Genomic DNA, 20,163 nt, shown 5'->3' with positions numbered 1-20,163 from the left:
TTATCCAATATTTGCATCATATCATACTCAAGAATAAGCAACACGTTTTTTCATGAAAGCAGATTAGGGTTTTCCAAACAGTAACTAATCAGGGACACCAGAGATGAACTTACATTATTTTCTTGCAAAGAAAAAACAACAATGGTGCACTTAAGCCAGCCTTGATGTGGGATGAACTAGACATTATATCATCAAACATCTGAATAAATGTACAGGCAAGGAGGGCATTTACAAATGAGAATGAGAGTGCAAATGTGTCCATAACTAGGTCTGTGTATGTAACAATTCTACCTACTACGTCTTCCCTGCAAATTCCATCATCCTCAGTCATTTTTTTAAATTTATATTCTGCCTTTTTCCTGCAAAGGGCTCAAGGCAGCTTACATCATTCTCCTCCTCCATCTTATCCCCACAACAACCCTGTGAGGTAGGTTGGGCTGAGAGTCTGTGACTGGCCCAAAGTCACCCAGTTGGCTCCATGGCTGAGCGGGGACTAGAACCCAGATCGTCTGAGTACCAGTCCCATGCTCTTAACCACTACACCACGCTGGCTCTCCCCACAGTTGAATCTCTCTGTCTTGGTGTTCTATTAAAAAATCCAGCCAGGTGTTTTTACAATGTAGAACCACTGATATGAGAAAGGTTTAAATCTATTTTTATAAATTTAAATCCCACCTCTACATTTTGAGATGCTGACTCAGTAATGCACAATGGGTTCCTGATTTTCCTCCGGAAATACCACCCTGTATTAGTGCTTTCAGGCAAACAAAGGGCTAGAAATCCTCTGTTTCATAATATTTAGTTGCACTCAGTGAAGGTCCAACTTGCTAACACATTAAAAGGTTTATGTACAGCAACTGTGATACAAACAAAATGCTATTTATTTGTGCAGACAGAATAGTGCATGCAGCCAACATTTCTCAGGTTTTTGTACAGCAGACTTCATTGCCAAAGAGACAAGCTTCTAGTCATTAAACGGAAGCTTGCCTCTTCTGCTAGATGCTGTTGTTAAGACTTCATAAGAATGTCTATTCATAAGCCTAGATAACTTTTCTGGCTTGTTATCAATATGTGCAGCCACCTACATAAAATAATCTACTTACTCCATAGGCAGGTTCCCTCATTTTACTGGATAAAAAAGGTAGGAGACATAATTATATATTCATATAAGCAAGAACAGCCAGATACCTTTCTCAAACTTACATTCTCTTTACCTTATACCTGTGCAGTATTTGTTTTCTATATTGGGGAAACCAAAATGTATTGGAAAGCATCTTCGCCCAACTGCAACAAAGATCTCTAGTACTTAAAGCTGGTTTTATTTTTCTTCCAATAAGATCTAATCCTCTGGGAAGAGCTTGTGCAGAAAAAGTTCCAAAATGATTATGCCCTAGCATCCACACCAAAAGAGAAAAAAAGTCCAAATGCTTCAGCAGACACACATTTCAGAGAGTTTGTTTTTTACACAGCGCCTCCCTGTCTGGCATAGTATCACAAAGAGTTATATTCCCATTGCCACTATAAAAGAAAATGTTGTACAAAGCTGCATATAAATATATTTTCACAGTGAAACATATTGCTTTGCCTCATACTTATCACAAGCTCTGGCAATTCCTTGAAAAACCTTAATACCATTAAAGTGAAGACATTCTGAGACACATACAAAGGGAAATTAATGTGGCTTTGATCTATCAAAATGAAAAATGTTGAGGAAGGAAACCTGTAAAATGGAAATGTTCACTTTTGAGTCATATTTTAAAACCAGAGCATTGGATCCAAGTATTCAGGTGAGGAGTCTGACACAAGCATTTCCAGTCAGTTTCCAGTGCAAGAAATCTGCACACAGTTTTATGACACTCAGACTTTTTCAAGGAAGTCCTTTCTCACAGAGATTATCACATTTTTCAAAGAGGGTGTGCTGCCTGAAATATAGCTATGAAGGTGTCAGAGAACCTGCTGGATAGTTCCCACAAAATCATGTATTTCAATCATGGTGTGTGATTTCTGTAATCACCACTTGGCATGTCACCCAAACCCAGGCGACATGGTTTGGAGGAGGAGGAAACAACCCTCTAATGGGTTATTGCAATGTTGTTTTCCCTTCCAACAAGCAGTGCTTGCCCAGGTTCAGGCTATAGAACCTGCTGCACCTGAACAATGCTTATAGAAACCAGGCCAGTTTGTATTGTAATTTAAATAAGGTTTTTTGTTGTTTATTTCGAATCACTAGGTAACAATAGACAAATCATTATATACATATGGTTTTGGAAGGAGGAATGAACAATTTCCTCTACTACCCAATTTACTGAATCACAGACATGCCTAAAAATATTCCTGTTTAAGCCATGCTTGGTTGGAACCATACCGGAGTAAGCAAGCGCACTGCTTCCTGCCTAGCTAGAGTAGCCGGATCACACATTACTGAGCAGTCCAGGAGCATGGCTCCCCTGGGTTGTTTTCCAAACCAGACACAAAGCAGAAGAGGCGAGTAGGCAAAACCAGGGCAACTCAAAGAATTTCATTACTTCATTGCTCCTTCCAAAGCTATCTGTACCTTATACAGAAGGAAAACTGGGCTTATGACATCCTAATTTGTCCAGTACTGCCTAGTATAGTGTGGTGTAGTGGTTAAAAGCATCCAGGCAATCTGGGTTCTAGTCTCTGCTCAGCCATGGAGCCAACTGGGTGACTTTTACCCTCAGCCTAACCTACCTCACAGGGTGGTTATTGTGAGGTTATGTCAGAAGAATTATGTAAGCCAATTTGAGTTCTTTCAAAGAAAAAAAGGGCAGGATATAAATCTAACAAACAAATAATAGTGGTGGCCCAGTTTGCACAATCAAAATAAGCCACAGTGGTTTATTAAATCATGCCATATGTTGGACTCAATTTCCATAATCACTGCTGGGGTGCAACGCATGGCTTAGTCCAAACCTGGATAGCATGACTTGTTGCAGGGTGAGTCCATATCCAGCTATTAACAAAGGAAGGTGAGATTGCAGCATGCCTAGCCCTCACATACAGCAACTGTGCACTTTTACATATGGAAATACTGATTTAACCTCTAAACAGGGATTTTTCAGGACTATCTCATGATTTAAAATTCAGGAAAGTCAAGGTATGAATTAATTAGCTGGATAAGCTCTTGGGTATATTCAGTCTTTCAACGTAGAAGTATTAACAATGTACAATGTACACGTTAGGTTCAACACAGATGCAGTGTTTCTTTTTCAGTGTTAACAATGATTGCAAATATGCCACATCGTACTTTAACTGTCACTGATTCACCAGGAAAACTCCGGGGATTCCAGTCACGTATGGATGTTAGTTCTGCTGGAGATCATAAGACTCTTAACAGAAATCTCATTCCAAGGATTCGGTGTGTGTAGTCACCACCATTCCTGAACGCCTATCCAGTATCAAGGTGTAGACATTCTGAATTTGTGAAAACACATTCCAAGAGGCATTGCTACCTTTCCTTTTTAGGAACTGCTGAGTGTAGAATGCCGTTACCTTTGGAAAGCTTCTTGCCCATCTATTTAACTGCTGGTTAGAGGTGAGCTCACACCTATCTAAAGGTAATTCTAATAATTCCTCCTGTTACAGCAACCAAAGAGTAAAACATTGGAAACTAGTTACCTAGATTAGAATAACTGGGAAAGGAGGAAAAAAACCACAGATGTTTCTAAAATTAAAAAAGAACCATGAGAAACAATGAAATCACTGAGCATTGTAGGACATGATCAGATTAGTGAGCTGGCATATCACACTAAGCCGCAAAGGGTGGGTGGTTTCCCCATTACTCCCAACAATTGCTCAGGTAGGGCTATCTCCTCATGAGGTATATAACCTTGTGCTTTATTGAGGCTTCTGCCTCTGTTTTCATTACAAGAACATTAGAGCACCCTTCACATAAGGTTATTTTTTTTCCTGGACATTTTCCTCTCTGCCTTTTGATATATTCCTGTATGTTCCATTACACAACACAAGATGGCACTGTGGAATTTAGATCTTACACAAGGCTTCCAAGGTGAGTAATGGCACGGTTTAGGAAACTACAAGACTTGCCTTGCTGTAAAAAACAACCACCACCACCCTGTGAAATTGCTGGAAAATGAAGGAAAATCCCTTGAGGAGAAAGTTGTGGAAATGACCTACAAACTTCTGTGAGGGAGGAATCATGAGCTCACAATAAATGCCTCATATGGTGGCTTGCCATGGCTTTCTTAGTCCCTCGCAGTCTTTATGGATGCTGCCAGCATGTATTCCAGGGGCCATTCAGCAGAAATCCTTGTTTCTGTACTCCTTACATCAGTGCCCTTTCTGCACCTGACCCACTAGGGATGCTGGCTCACAAGGAACCTCACCACAACACACACCTCTGATCTCTGAATGGAATATGCTTCTGAGCTAGTTATCTGTTTGCAAGTTTGTGTGTGTGGGGAGAGGGGGGCGGGTTGCTCTCACAAAAGACTGCCAGACCACATGTTTTCTATTGAGCTCTCTTGTCAATGTCCTTCTCAGTTTCATAATCCACTTTGGTACTTCCTAAAGTTAAACTCCTGGGGCCCCCACACACATCAGAACATAAAAATGGTATAATTTTCTGAGCCCTTATGAATGTTGGAATGTATTCACAATGTTATTACCTTTTTGGAAGTCTTGCGTTAGTATCCCCCTCTTGTCAGTGTCCTTTTAAATTTCATTCACTGCTTTGGTGCTTCCTTTGCTAGCATACATTTTTAAAGGCTGCTTTACATTCTACTGAAGTAACAGCACCCATCCCCAACCCTTTCTTGCAGCTGCCAGCTGCCTTCACCGTGCCCCTACTTCATGCTTGCCCACTTTAGTGGTCTTCGTCACTAGCTGCTATACATACATAAAGATACAAAACAGTGAGTGAGATCATTAAACATAGGTAAATGTCATGAAAAGGCAGTAAAACTAAGAGATAATTGCACAAACTCAAAGCAGAACAGTAAGATGGAGGGAAAAGCAGCAGCAACACAAGCACAAATGTGAGGAGTGGCAGGGGGTTTTGCTGGTACCGTTGGCTGCTCTCTAGATCTTCCTCATAATCCAAGGTAAAATTCTTCTGCTGGGTTCAGATGTCACAAAAAGCCATCCTGAGAACAAGCCATCTTAACCAATCCTACTACAACCCAACCCTACTTCAAGATGGAAACTCTGCTCTGGGTACAGACATCAATCTAAGCCACACTGAAGTCGCACATCGTAACAGCCCATCTTGGCTTACTGTGACATGTGAATCAGGTCAGTGTAAAAGCACTGTGCTTCTTACCACAAACAATAACATGGAATTTTGCTTCATAGTATGGATCGCTTTTGGAAATACAAAATAAAACATCAACTGATGTTTGGCTGTAATTTCACAATTTGTTTGAATGTCATTTGTATGTTCAGTCTAACATGTTGTCTTTCTTTTTTCTGCTTTAACTTTGCAGAGGCTCCTCCATATCCTAGGCAAGCTTTTTCAGTACATCCCTTTTTTTCTTTCTTTTTGGCAACAGTCAATACTTTTGGCAGCTTACAATTACTGAGGTACATGGCAAATTATAAGTGGCTTTCTCACACAGTGCTGCATGTATTTTAAAAAATCCTTCATGGTGATAAAGATCTTCTTTCAATTTAATGCTGACAGAATCTGGATTGAAATCTATTCTGGACCAAGATTAATTTCCAAGGAAATCAAGTTTTTGAACATGGAGAATGTTCCTCCTCTCTTTCCTGTTCTGCAGTTGAATAGATTTGGCATTTCATCATCCTGGAAGGCTGCTGCGAACGCTCTTCTTCTTCTTTACATGAGATGCCTAGACATGTTCTGGCATCAGCTACTGATAAAACTCAGTAATCATCTCTCTCCTAGGGAAACAGCATGCTTGGCATAAACATTCACTTAACTGAAAGTGCTACAGTCATGTGAGTCTGTGTGAACTCACACACGAGGTTCAATCCTATGAGAAAGCTCAAACAACATCTGTTGGTTATCGATGATGTGCAGATGATGGACATAAGGCTTCAGCTCATGATGCTCTTTTGGGGGCACTTCATTCCCTAAAGTGAGAAAAATAAATAATAGATCAGTTATTTTGCAGCCTTTTCTTTCTGAATTTATGCCCGAAGTACAGTTGACCATTACTCTGATACTTGAAATCTATCCAATTTCATTTTAACCAAGTTGGCTTCTATGTTAACAGATCAATAGCTTTAAATAGTTACTGCACATGGACCTTTCACCTCATCTGGGCCCACAGCTTTGGCTTTGCATATCTGCTTTCTTCCCATGACTTCTAGTCTAATGAGAATATGGGCGTACACACCATTCCTGAGCATCATATTTGTGTAGAAAAGGCTGAAAGTCACAACCTTCACTATGAACTAATTATCAGAATTATTGCAAAACATATTGGAATAATCTCTCCGACTTTTCATTATAAACCTTTTAGTTCATTTAAAAGATGTTATTTCGCAGCTGCCTAAATCTAAGATGAACCTTTCATGTGAACATCACAGATATCCTGGTTCTCTTACAATTTCCTGGACTTCGGCACCCAGAGTTTACATGCTTTGCATATTTGTTGGTGTGTCTGTATAGAAACACTATATTCATGTGACAAAGCACACTCTGGTTCATAAAACTTATATAGCAATAACCTCTTTGTTACAGGTCTCTTCGTTGCCTTAGGCAACAATATGCTTTATTCCAAGTCCTTGTGACCAGCTCAAGTAGAGAGATTTTATATTTGCTCAAAGTTTAGACTAAAGAGGTGAATAATACAATGTAATTTACTCACCAAACTGGTTGCGCCTGCAATGTCTTAATGATCGGACTGTGTCTGCAATCATGTGCTGTGAAGAGAAATATACAAAATAATATTACGTTGGTGACTACTAATACATTAGAAAGTACACTGATCATTTACCATGTAGCTTCTTTCTGGTTTGTTGTAACATAGGCATCTAGTAGCAGGTTATCACCTCCCAGTTCCCAGGAAAGGCAGCATTAAGAGATTTCAGCACTAGGTCTGGTGCCATTATACTCCTTACCAGTTCTATCCCATGGACAAGTATAAGACAAAGTACAATTCAGAGGAGTCTATTAGATAAGTAAACATAAAGAATGGAATTCTGTTCCTGAGAAAGGAAACAAATAAGGTTTCGCTTTGGACAACATGAAGGTTGAATAAGCTCCTGCAACCTTTTAAAGAGTGTTTGCTTTTGAAATACAGGATGGGCCAACATGGAGGGTTACTTTATCCTTGTAGAACACACACAGATGGTCACTGATGGAAAATGCTTCCAGTGACAGCCATACTGCAAGGGCTGGGCAACTTGGTCCCTCCCCCCGGATGTTTTTGCCTATGTGATCCCTCACAATTGGTTGTGCAGGCTAGGGATGATGGGAGTTGTAAGTCAAAACATCTGGAGTACCACAAGTTGCCCACTGGGCCATAAAGAATACTGTATTGAGAAACAGCACTGTTATTTCTGCTGGTCCAGACAGAGACATGGCACTCCACAAGTGCTTGGGGAGCAATCTGTAGGGGTGCTGAGGATGTCCCTCTAAGGAATTTTTTTTCAGAGTCTGAGGAAAGAGCTGAAAATGGTCTGATCTAGTTCCTGGGCTTGAGCCATATGGCTTCTGCACTCGCTGGGATGAAAGGTGGTTCTGTCGACATTACTGAAGGACAGCTATGTTTATTTCTCATTAAATATGAGAAATAGGATGAGAGAATGGCTATCATTTTGTCTGTAGATTCTATTACATCATCTTCAAATAGACAAGACTCCATTAGGGGGACCAAGACTAAACCAGAAGAGGTGGCTGGCCCATATCCCATGCTTAAGTCAATTAACAGCCTGATATAGCACTTGTCAGTATTGCTTAGGCTGAGTCCTGGTCAGTTTTGTAGAGTCATCTTATCCAGAGGGAATAAACTCTGAACAATTCTGGGGGCTTCCTGGCTCTAGAGGAGACAGCCCACTTTGATTTTGCCACCTCATGACAGGGTGCCTGGAAGGGCACTACTCTGGTAGACGTGTTCAATTGGGGAAATCTAAATTACCTCTAGTTGTTGTCTGCATGGATTCCTAAATACAGACTGCAGACGTAAAGACAGCATGCTTTCTGTCTTTATGCATGTAGAAAATCATTACAGCAGAAAATCATTATATAATCTTATGATTCATGTAACAGACCATCATCCAGCAAGGCCTCCTCTACACACACATTTAAGCCACATACAAAATGAGGAAAGTGGGAAAACAGAAGAAAATGGGAGGATAGAAAGACCAGAAGGATCAACTCGAGTGTATGTTAGAAGAAAGGACCTGGAGTGGCAAATTCTTACTTGTGCAAAAACAGGCAAAGAACTGGGATGGCGTCTAGTGCTGAAATCTTTGACACATGATCTCTGCCTTTGCTGGATATTAGGAGGAGATAACCTACTAGTTAACACCTTCTCATTAAATTGATAAGAAAATTAAATAAAATTCTGGTGCAAGACAGATTTCCCTCCCATTTTGGAAAATAAGCAGGAGATTAAAGACAACTGTGTCACAACTATCTTCAAGTATTAACTTGGGATTGTATTTAAAAATTTTATAGCAGGAAGAGTTAAGAGACCACTAGAATTCCACATGTAACTACAGGACAGGAACCATACACACGTGTGTGTGCGTGTGTTGTGTATGCACACACATAGGCAAACACACACAATATATATTATTTTCAGAAATGACTAACAATCAGCTTCTGCATATTTTCTGAACATGAAGCTGCCATGCATGCCATGAAGGTATTATTTAATGTAAAACAAACAACACCGTATCAGAAGCCAGGAGTCCATAAATTCATTTATTCAGTATACCTTAGGAATTGCAGTGGCTTGGCAAAAATAGCTTTTTGAAAAAGATTAGCTTCCTATACTGTTCTTTTCTTAGTCAATATAGGTCACAGATGGCTGCACTGATTAAAGAGAAAAGAAAACCTTTCCAATTTCACTGCACATGTACAGTCAGATCTTAGGCTGATTTGAACTGGCATAGAACCATGAAACAACATTGATTTACTCCAGCTGAGGGCTTGGTCTTTAATATTCTTCAATGATTATTTGATCACAGTTGCGATCTAAGCACAGCATAATTGGACAAAGCAACTGTGTTTTGAAATGAATTTGAAGCAACCTATCTACACTTTCCTATGGGATCATACAGGGAAAAGAAATCTTGAAATGCTTCACTAATGGATTAAGTTGGTTTCCAGAAGGATCTGTAGAGCCTTCTGGTTGATATGGCTGGCAATTCTGTCAAGGATCTTTCCAACTATGGAATATTTTATTCATTCGTTCATTAAATATATATCCCACAACTGCTGCGGAGCACTGACTCTATTGTAGAGCTGCTACAGCTCCGTGGTATACCTTAGGAGAGGCTTAAGTCAGATGGAGGAAAACTCTAACTGGATGTATCCAAACCCTGGTATGTGCCTACAGTCTAGCATATTTTGAGGCAGTGAGGGTATCATGGAGTTCCTCACTCTTCCTCCTCTTCTCTCTCCCATGCTATCTGCTGCTAGTGCAGCTTTTTACAGCCTCTTGCATGCTGGCTGCAGGAGTATGTTAGGTCCATAAAAGCCCCTCTGTAATATATTTGCTGAGCACTTCCAGGAAAAGTATCTTGCATTCTCCAGAACTTAGATTCTAGCATTATAGCAACTGAATCAGATGGGGTTCTCAGAGTACAGCTGGTCGAGTTTTCTTGGTTAAGTTTCAATTGATACACCCTGAGGATGTTGACAGGATTTCAGCAACCTTTTCATATTGGATCCTTGTTCCTCCTAGCTTATAAAAGCCAACAAGGAGGGGAAAAGTGGCTGAGCCAGGGAGCTAATTAATCTCTCCTGATGAGAGGGAATGACCCTATGCTTCCTGAAGGTAAAGCCACTTCTGAAGAAATTCTCACCTGACCCAGAGGATTTTAATAAGTACAGTAGCAAAAGTTCATTAGAAACTTTTAGAAAATTAGAATAGGTTTTGCACTGCACTGCATAGTGAAATTCAATAATCCCACCGTAGCAGTGTGAGTTATAACAATGCTGATTGCAGTGGCTGATAGCTCTGTGAAAATGTCAGATTCATCCAGCTGTACAAATGCAGTTATTCTTGTTAAAGCATGAAATCCTATAAACTCATTTAGAAACATTTTAGTTGCTAATAAACAAATCTAATAAAGGAGTCATATTCAGTATAAACTTCTGTCTGAAAACCGTAATATATGCTACTACTTTTGCCAAACTAGCTTCTGTTTGCTTTTCTCCCTGCAAAGTGGCATACTGAACAATGAAGTATATTTGACATGCAATGCAGTGTCTATGCCATGGCTCTTGTGTCTTCTGAGCTATTCCATGTGAAATTAAACTTACATTCTCCATGGAACATAAACTTATTTTATGTTCTGTCTCTTGCTGGGATTAATTGTGACAGCCTGGTTTGCATAATAATAGCTGGGGAAATAAGCCCTTGTCGATTCTCCTGCTCCCGAATGCATGCTGGGGTGATTATTGTAATTATCCTTAGCCATGTAGCTTGACATGTTGTGCAAACCTGACCATGTTGTGCAAAGATGGACATATTGTGTGATCTGGCCACCTTGCACAAACCTTGTTGCTATGGTTAGCAAGCCACCCAGAACCTTACTACTGCGCTGTTGTAAAGTTCTGGGTGGGCTGTTTGTCAACCATCGCAATAAGCTATCCTGGCCAGATTTGCATGACATGACAAGCCATACTTCTGAGGGTGATCACACAATCACACCCCACCCCACCCCGCCACCCTTGGAACACATGCAGGGAACAGAATATGGACCTCAGACCTCAATCCCCGCCTGTAAGCAGATTGCAAGAATGCAGTTCTCCTGCAAGTCTTCACTGCGGCTGTGTCTTGACCACTGGTGATAATATTGTCTGTCTAAACTTAACAGTATGGCTGGTGGTGCCCCCAGTTTGCCCCCTTCAAAGAACACAACAAAGCCTCTGCTTAATGGCAGAAGTGGCAGCTCACCATCCTTATCATCCATCCATCATAAAATTCATCTTTGGATCCCTGCTGCAGATTTTCCACTATAGATAGTAGCAGCAGCAGCAGCAAAATTTATAAAGTACTTTGAAACATAAGATGCCAACAGAGCAGTAGGGGCATAACCTTACAATAAAGTATGATCAAAATCTACTTCAATTTACATGTTAATGTAATGTACATCTAAGTTGAATGCTAATTTGGTTGTGTACACAACATTTAAATATTAGAGTTAGATTTATCTGGGCAAACATATGTTTAATGTAAGAAAAGATACGTATTTTTCCAATCCTTGAAACAAGACCTAGCAGTAACACTATATAAAAAGTAATGTAATATAAATAATTTAAAAATCTCTCCCCACCAGTATAGCCTTCTCAAACTAGTAGTGTCCAGATGTGTTGAGTACCACTCCTAGCATTGGCCATGCTGCTTGGGGGTGATGAGAGATGTAATCCTCTATATATGGCTCCAAGATGAGGAAGACTCATACAATTTGTAGTCAGGCAACCAAAAATAATAAGGAAAGATTTCACATAACGCTGCTAAAGCAAATCTCCATTTCTTCTAATGCAAATCATTATTGCAGAAACATGTGAAACCTTTGTCAAAATAATTGATTGGCTAATAGATGCATCTGAATATTTGGTTAATTTAATTGAACACTGAATATTTTACATGGAAAAGAAAAAATAGTATTACAAGAGTATAAAAGAGGCAAATGACAATAGCTTTTTCCTATGCATAATACTATATTTAGAATAGGAAATGTTACTTACCAGCTTTTCAAAGTTAACAAGGTTATCCAAAAAAGTTTTATTTCCTTCATGGATAAATGTTACATCTACAAGACAAACAAAAATATTTTTCATCATTTTTCCCCATTTTTTTCTCTGCAACATAACATAGTAACAGTATTAAAACATACTTATAAACATTGTTAAGTTTTCTGCATTTTTGTTGCTACACTAAGAAACTTATCTGATAAAACTAAAAGAAGGGGCAAAGTCTGGTGTGAAAAAGCAAGCTGAAGTTCCATGAATTCCAGATTTGCAAGTATAAAACATAAAATATTTGCAAGTGATGGAACAATGTCAACATCAAGCATTTTTTTTTCATTTTCTTCGAACAGTGAATCAAATTTGTATATTACTTCATCACTTGCTAAGGAGTTCATCTAAATACTTGCATTTCATGAATGTTTATTATTGTAAACTGCCCAGATAGATTCAGCTATGAGGCAGTATAGCAATGATAATGATAATATTGATAATACACTTCAATTCTTTTTAATACTGATTGTTTCTGTAAGCTACCTAGAGATTCCTGTTGGAATATTGGGTGGCAAAGAAATTTAAAAAACAATCACACACATTAAAAATCTCGGCTTTCCCACTCTGTAATGCATGACTCCTTTTATCTTAAGCAAGCCATAAATATGATTGCATTATATGAAAGTTATCTCCCAAGCAAGACTTCCACATATATATACTGGAATTTTTGCTTTTGAAGCAATGTTGAAAAAGCTGAAGTGGGTGAAATGCAGTTAGGACTTAAAAGAACCTCAGCCTAAACTTTCTCCAAAAATAAGATCAGGAATTGGAGGTCCTGAGATACAAACATACTCTTCTGAAAGAAAACACATAGGCCATCATTTGCCAACTCAGAAGCTGAATGTGGAGGTAGAGATAGTTTTGTCAATGGAATTACCCTGGAGTTACCAATCCCTGCTCTAGAAACACATCCATATGCACGACTGTTCTTCATGGCAGGCAATGGGAACGTGTGACTGTAGACCACAGCCACCATTTTCACAAGAAACTACATACTTCACACATACACCACAGTGATATGTACCACACCAAGACTCCTTTGCTCCCCTACTTTCTCTTTCTTTTTAAGCTGCTGTTCCTAATGTTAGTACATGCAGTCCCTGAGTTAAGAATGAGTTCCATTTCTGAGAATATTTAACTCAAATTTGTATTTAAGTTCGATCATGTATAGTCAGCCTTCACCATTCTTGGGGGTTAGAGCACAGAGCCCCCGTGAAAGTGAAAAAACTGTGAATATCTCTAACCACCTCCACTGACCCAAGCTCACCAGTGCCACCTCTTTTCAGCAAGTGAATGTCGAAGAGATTTCCTTCTCCAGATGTGCAGGGCAGGAAGGAATTCTTTGGAGGTCCCCTCTCCCCCCTTGCACTTCCTCCATCTCTATGGTAATGCTTTGGAGGCCATCCCTCACTCCCATTTTGTTTCCTCTCTTCCTATGGTGATGGCAATTTCCTGCACTAATTTTTTTAAAATATATATTAAGTTTTATGGCAGCTCATTTGTAAGTATGCGTTGTTTGTAACTTCAATGTTTATAACTTAGGGACTGCCTGTATAATAAATGAAGAACTACAAATGGTACCAATATCACAGTATATAGAAAGTGTAAATATGCTCCTAAAAAGCCTTTGCTTTCTCAGTTTCCCTCAGAACTGAAATGGATGCCCCTTGCACACGGTTGCCTTGACTGCAGCTCATTTCTCCTCACTTGCCACAATGCTACACGCTCTCTTCAGCTTCTAGTCATACCTGGAACCAAGTAAGATATTGCATATAATACACTTATTTGCCTGCCCCATTGCTAAGGCAAATGGAGATGGTGAAATGGCTACTGTATGCACTAAAAAAAATGGGGAAAAGGAGGCTTTCTACTGAAAAGGAAGAACAGGTAGTTGTGCTGGTGATTCTTTACTTGCTCCTTAAAGGCAGCAGTGAAAGAAAGTCTTATGAAGAATGTGGAGGAAACAGAAAAAAATGAAAGAAGGAAATTTGCTTTGCTGCCAACCATTATGAGCATAGATAAATCCAACAGAGCAGAAAATTGCATCTGAGCTACAACGTAAGAGCAAAACAGTGTTTTATTAAATATTTGAAAAAACAGCCAGATTTTCAAAAGCGGTATCTGTGAAACAACTGGATTTGTTGTAGAATTTCAATTATCGTAAGGGATGTACTATTTCCCTATTTAAGAAAGGGGTTGCTTGAAATTTCCTTTGAATATCTATATTACATATTTATAGTAGGAAGATATTAATTTGTCATTCTAGTGATTTGCTTGGAATGCCCACATCTTGGAACAAATCCAACTACGGTAGACCCAAATGACAGTAATTATTTTGTTTCTGCTTATGTTACTGACTCTGCTTTACTCCTCAGTTTAGGGCTATTTATAGAACCTGCATAGGGACTGAAGACCTAGGTTATGGTCTAAAGGCATATAATATGATAGCCTTAGGGCAACATCCCATGGAGAGAAGCATAAACCCCTGAACCCAGAGGCTCACGCTCATCCCATGAAGAACAGGAGCAGCAGAGGTGATCTTTGCCTCCTAGTTCCTGTTCGGCTTTTTCACTAGATGGCTGTTCCTTCTTCTCTAGCTGGGATGCTTCAGAACGGGAGGAAATGAGATTCAAGAGGCTTCAGGAGCTTGTACTTTCATTAATCTAGTCTCCCTTTTGTCACCTTTCTGTTTTCTGAGAGCAGCTGGTGTGGTCCTTTCTGCAATGGCTGCAAAGGGGCAGGTGAGCTGGAATCAGAAGTGCACTTCCAGCTCTGTGGGCAGAGTGCTATCTCCAGCTTCAGAGCTGGAAATCCAGACTCTCCTATGGTTCTTCAGATGATATGTGGGGAAGTACAGAATCATTCCCAATAATACAACTAAGTATGTTTCTTTCTGGTCAACACCTGAGTAAGAGACTTCCTTGCAATCTTATATAAGCTTTCTCTAGGATATGTGGCTTACAAGTATAATATATAAAGAAGTACTTAGATACTACTAGCAATGCTCCCAAGTATTAAGGACTAGTGAATATAATACAGGGTTGCAATTGAATATAGTCACAAAAATATACTGCAATTTCTGCACAGCAGAAACTCTTAACTTTTGTAAATGGTTTATCCCATGGATCAGCCACCTCAAATATCATCTTTTTGCAATATCATGGTTCTAAAATCACCACCCTGGGTGACTACTCATTTGTCAGTACATGAATTATCCTCTTGAGCCCTGTCTTGTCTATTTATAATATGCCCCATATATCAATTTGCAACATGTACATAGTGCCAGTGCAAAATATATGTTAAATATTACTACTAGAATTGTACAATCCTATGCGCATTTACTGGAAGCAAGAGCCATTGATCTGGTCCAAATATAATGACAATCCATGCGGCTGTTGTTGAACCAAGGGTTGTCATTATGTGTGAACCTGGAATTATGGGCTAACTATGGGTTACCTATTGGCTGTTGACCATAAAGAACCCACAAAGAAAACTCATGGTTTGCTGTTGGTTTGTAAATTCTGGGTTGCTTAAAATATAGGTTGCTGTTACATTGGGACCCAAGAACTGAAAGTCATTCAGAGGGTTGTTTCACCATGCTAATACTACAGTGCCATAAGGATATCTGAGGTACAGGAAGAGGGCAGAAAGGAGCAGGAACCAAACAACCCAGGACTGACTAAACAACCAGCACTTTGTTTAACTGTCTGAAAGCCAAACTCTAGGTTAACTCTGCCTAAGGAAGCAACCATTAATTAAACCATATTACATGCAAACTGTTCAACATTTAAATGGTCCTGGGTAGGAGTGTTGCCCAAATAACCAGAATGGCTTTACCCTTTAGTAAAAGGGATGATGCTTCACTGAACAGGAACTTACTTTCAAATTCACTTGCATAGGATTGCATTGTACCATACAGTATATATAAGGAGTTGATATGGACAAATAGTATTACCTTTAAGTAGTAAAGGCATGAAGGGGATTTTCGGAGACTTCATTTTCTTGAATGCATCCCTATAGGCTTTGTGATTCAGGGAAGGGTCCTGCAAAAACAATTTCATTGTAACAAAAAGGAAAGGAAATCAATATGCTTTTCAAAAAAGGCAATTTGAAATCTATTACATGCCCACAAGCTACACATATTCTAGATATAAAAGGTTTCCTTGGAAAATGTGGCAAAGAATGATCTCCTTAAGAAGAAAAGAAAAAAAAAAGACTGGGGATTTAGTCCTTCAGGGATGCACATAACCCCCTGAACGTGGAGAATTATGGACATGCCACAGAGGGTGGGAGGACTACAGAGACTGCCTCCATGCTTCTCTCACTCTGGAAGGCATTTAGACGGTTGATACAGCCATCTCAATGTAGTACTCCAGGGAGTGGTGTGAGGTACAACCAGGATACCTCATATCTTGGTGGCAACAGCCTCCTCTACTTCCTCCCCCTGCTCCACCTCAAAAGCCCTTCTCCAAGGTTTCTTTTCTTTCCACACCAGCTGTGAAGGGTAGAAGGGTATTCAAATGCTGATTGCTAGCTAAGAGTTTTTCAAATTTCAAGCAATTTTTTAACCTCATAGTTGGAAATCTGAACAATCCTATGACCATTTAGGTCCTATCCAGCAGCCATATAATTGTGCTGCCTAGGAAGCAAGGGAAATTCATTCACTTTGTGGGGTATCACACATCCCATTTGTAATATATAATGTCTGCTGAAAACTAAAGAGCAAATTCTAACATTAGATGTTGATTCTTCCATTCAATAGTAAAGAGAATACTGCTGGGGAAATTATTTTTGCCCCATTTCATAGAATGCCTACTTACTGTCAAACTTTCAAGTTCAGTGAAGAGCTTCTTAAACTTGCCAGGGATTCTCTGTAGTATATTAAAAAAAGGTACAAAAATGGGATTGGAGTATCCAGAAAAGTATTTAATATGTTTTCAGTGACTCACATATGGCACATCAAATAAGTAATACTAATCTGAGTGACCATTTTATCTGGTAGCTTCTATTTCTCTTACTACTAGAATTCCTCATTATGAATAATGTTTAAGAGTGACGCAACCCTTTTTTCCTTTTGGAATTACTCTTTTCATAATTCTTTCATGTCAATTGCTTCCTAGTAGCTGTGTTAATTTTCTTCAGCAATGATCTGTATGCATCATTTGTATTATGTCCTTTCCTAATTATACCATGTTTAAAGTAAAGAAGAAAAAAAGCCCTACATGAGAGCCAGCCTCAGCCTGCACTCAGTCTGCAAAGAAGAGATAGCTGTGCTTGAGGGGAAGGGGGAAGACCTATATGCACTTATTATTGGAAATGTGCTTTTCCATGATCAAATGAAAGAGTGCACAAACAAAATTAGAAAAAGGAGTTATTTCTCAAATGCTGGGCATTTGTGATATAAAAGGCACTAATGAATGAATGTCTATTCCTATGACTACTGCCTTGGGCAGAGGCTTAAACCACCACAAACAACTAAAGAACCACAGAAAATTTATAATAGGATTATAATCTGTAAACATGGACACAGCAGTGAGAATACATGCAAAATGAAATGCCTCAGCCTGTTCATACTAAGAGTTAAAAGTCATGGGATGCATTCCCCTCCTACTTCCCATTTCAGCAACACAGAGGCAGAGTGTCCAAAGAAAATGGAACCCAAGTACTGCTTTCCGTGCTCCTCTTTAATAAAATGTGCTATTATATGCTCAGGTGATTGATTTGAAGAGAAACCAGCCTATCCTTTTCCCAGATCAGACTTGGGTTAAGCCTATTCCCTTGTCTGCAGTTAACTTTTTGTTTTGGTAAGGTGTGTTTGGCCCTTCTCTGTATGCATGTTAAAAAGCTGATAAACAACAGAATGGAAAATGCACTTTTTTTTATTTTTCGATTTATATCCTGCCTTTTTCCTACAAAGGGCTCAAGGCAGCTTACATCATTCTCCTCCTCCATCTTATCCCCACAACAACAACCCTGTGAGGTAGGTTGGGCTGAGAGTCTGTGACTGGCCCAAAGTCACCCAGTTGGCTCCATGGCTGAGCGGGGACTAGAACCCAGATCGCCTGAGTCCCAGTCCCATGCTCTTAACCACTATTACTGCCATTAATAAAACACACTCTATTTGACATGGTCTTGGAGGGCAGTTCAGGAACTTTTAATGTACAGCTACCTTGCTGTAGGCTGGGCCCAGGCTGCCAGAACATGGAACACCAATTCTGTATCAGTTTTACCAATTACTGTTACATATCCTGGCCCAACTAAAAAAACATCAATTAAAGGTCCACCTGCAAAAATTCCCTGTTATTAGGTTTTCTAATACTGCTCTTTTAAAATGCTTTAGCAGTTCTTAAAATGTTTAAGTATTGCTATTTGGTGTAATATCTCTTGGAGTAATATCTGAATTATCAGGCCTGCGATTAAACATTGTTCATGAATTCACAAAGATTGTCTTGTTTCTAACATATTTCAAGTTTTATTAGCACATAAGCCAAGTTTTCACAGGTTATTCCTTTGAAATAGCTTATCATTAGTTATATAAATGAACTCCTACTGTAATGAGAAATATTGACCGGGTTTACACGTAAGGTGGCCCAAAATACAAAGCAAGTACAAGCTGCAGTTGGATTTATGGCTTATCAATCCAAGTGAACCCCACACTACGGTATAAACTAACGGTTGCTAACCACAAAGAATCCAGTGTTCATAACTTAACAGCAAATCAGGAACCCACTTCCTGGACTGTTTATGATTAACAACCCATGCCAGAGCTTATATATAATGTCAGCCCATTCATTCAACAGCAATCCATGATTCATCTGCTGGTTCACATAGCACAACAGTCCACCACGGATTAGTTTAATCACAGCGGTTGTTGCACTGTACTGGATACCTGCATTTTGTATCCAACAAGCCATAGGTCATTTAAGAATTGTCTAACCCACAAACAGTCCATAGTGTCTGGATTCACACAGCGCAACAGCCTATAGCAGTGATGATGAACCTTTCAGAAAGTGAGTGCCCAAACTGCAACCCAAAACCCACTTATTCATCGCAAAGTGCCAACACTACAATACAACCTGAAAACTGAGGTTTTAGTTTAGAAAAAACACCTCACAGCCAGTCCAAACACATCTATATATGTCCTTGGCAGAGAACTGGTTGGACATGCGAAAGCTTGGACGAGTTGCAGTTAATGACATCACTGCCTGGCGCCTTTAGTCCCTTTCGAGCATGCATGTGGCCCCTATGTGAGCTATTATCCAATGCTTGGCTGCTGCTGGTGCGACTTGGGCTCTGCAAGCCTGCTGTGGCACACGTGCCATTGGTTCACCAACACTGGCCTAAACCTACCCTGGTGAACTCCCCTAACCCTAATGCAGGGATAAAATTCCATTGAAAGGGGAGATCTTGAAAAAGCCTTCCTTGAGTAGATTTTCTGCACTGCTCATCATTTCTGCCCATTCTAAACACATTCCAACCATCAAAATCATGCCAGGACACCATGCTTTTCTAACCCTAACCGTACCCTGGTGCACACACCTAACCATAATATAGGGGTAATATGCTATTGGAAATGATGTAGTTTTGAAAAAGCCTTCCTTCTGTAGCATTTCCTGCACTGCTCATAATTTTTGACCATTCTAAGCACATTCCAACCATCAAAATCATGCCAGGACACCGCGTTTTTCTAACCCTAACCCTAACCTGGTGCACACACCTAACCCTAATATAGGACAAAAGTTCCATTGAAAAGAGGGCTATTTTGAAAAAGCCTTCCTTGAGTAGCTTTTTCTGCACAGCTCATCATTTCTGCCCATGCTAAGCGCATTCCAACCATCAAAATCATACCAGGACACCACGCTTTTCTAACCCTAACCCTACCCTGGGGGCACACACCTAACCCTAATATAGGACAAAAGTTCCATTGAAAAGAGGGCTATTTTGAAAAAGCCTTCCTTCTGTAGCATTTTCTGCACTGCTCATAATTTCTGCCCATTCTAAACACATTTCAACCTTCAAAATCATGCCAGGATACCGCGTTTTTCTAATCCTAACCCTGCCCTGGTGCACACCCCTAACCCTAATATAGCGGTAAAATGCTATTGGAAATGATGCGATTTTGAAAAAGCCTTCCTTGAGTAGCTTTTTCTGCACAGCTCATCCTTTCTGCCCATCCTAAACACGTTACAACCATCAAAATCATGCCAGGACACCACGCTTTTCTAACCCTAACC

General features: G+C 39.7%; 1 protein-coding gene across 1 annotated transcript in view; it reads right to left on the bottom strand.

Moving 5' to 3' along the window:
- Window positions 1-2,735: 2,735 nt before the first annotated feature.
- Window positions 2,736-20,163, bottom strand: part of RAPGEF5 (Rap guanine nucleotide exchange factor 5) — a 126,110-nt gene continuing 108,682 nt past the window's right edge. Inside the window, exons 17-21 of the mRNA XM_044428438.1 lie at window positions 16,750-16,800; window positions 15,885-15,972; window positions 11,876-11,940; window positions 6,816-6,870; window positions 2,736-6,075 (exon numbers count right to left, since the gene is read on the bottom strand). Coding sequence (XP_044284373.1) covers window positions 5,957-6,075; window positions 6,816-6,870; window positions 11,876-11,940; window positions 15,885-15,972; window positions 16,750-16,800 — 378 coding nt within the window. The 3' untranslated portion in view covers window positions 2,736-5,956. The remainder of the gene's footprint in view (window positions 6,076-6,815; window positions 6,871-11,875; window positions 11,941-15,884; window positions 15,973-16,749; window positions 16,801-20,163) is intronic.

The sequence above is a fragment of the Varanus komodoensis genome, unplaced genomic scaffold (assembly GCF_004798865.1).
Source record: "Varanus komodoensis strain SLA01 unplaced genomic scaffold, ASM479886v1 scaffold2, whole genome shotgun sequence".
Taxonomy (NCBI): domain Eukaryota; kingdom Metazoa; phylum Chordata; class Lepidosauria; order Squamata; family Varanidae; genus Varanus; species Varanus komodoensis.
Note: the sequence above shows the minus strand (reverse complement) of the source record. Positions and strands in the feature narration are given on the sequence as shown.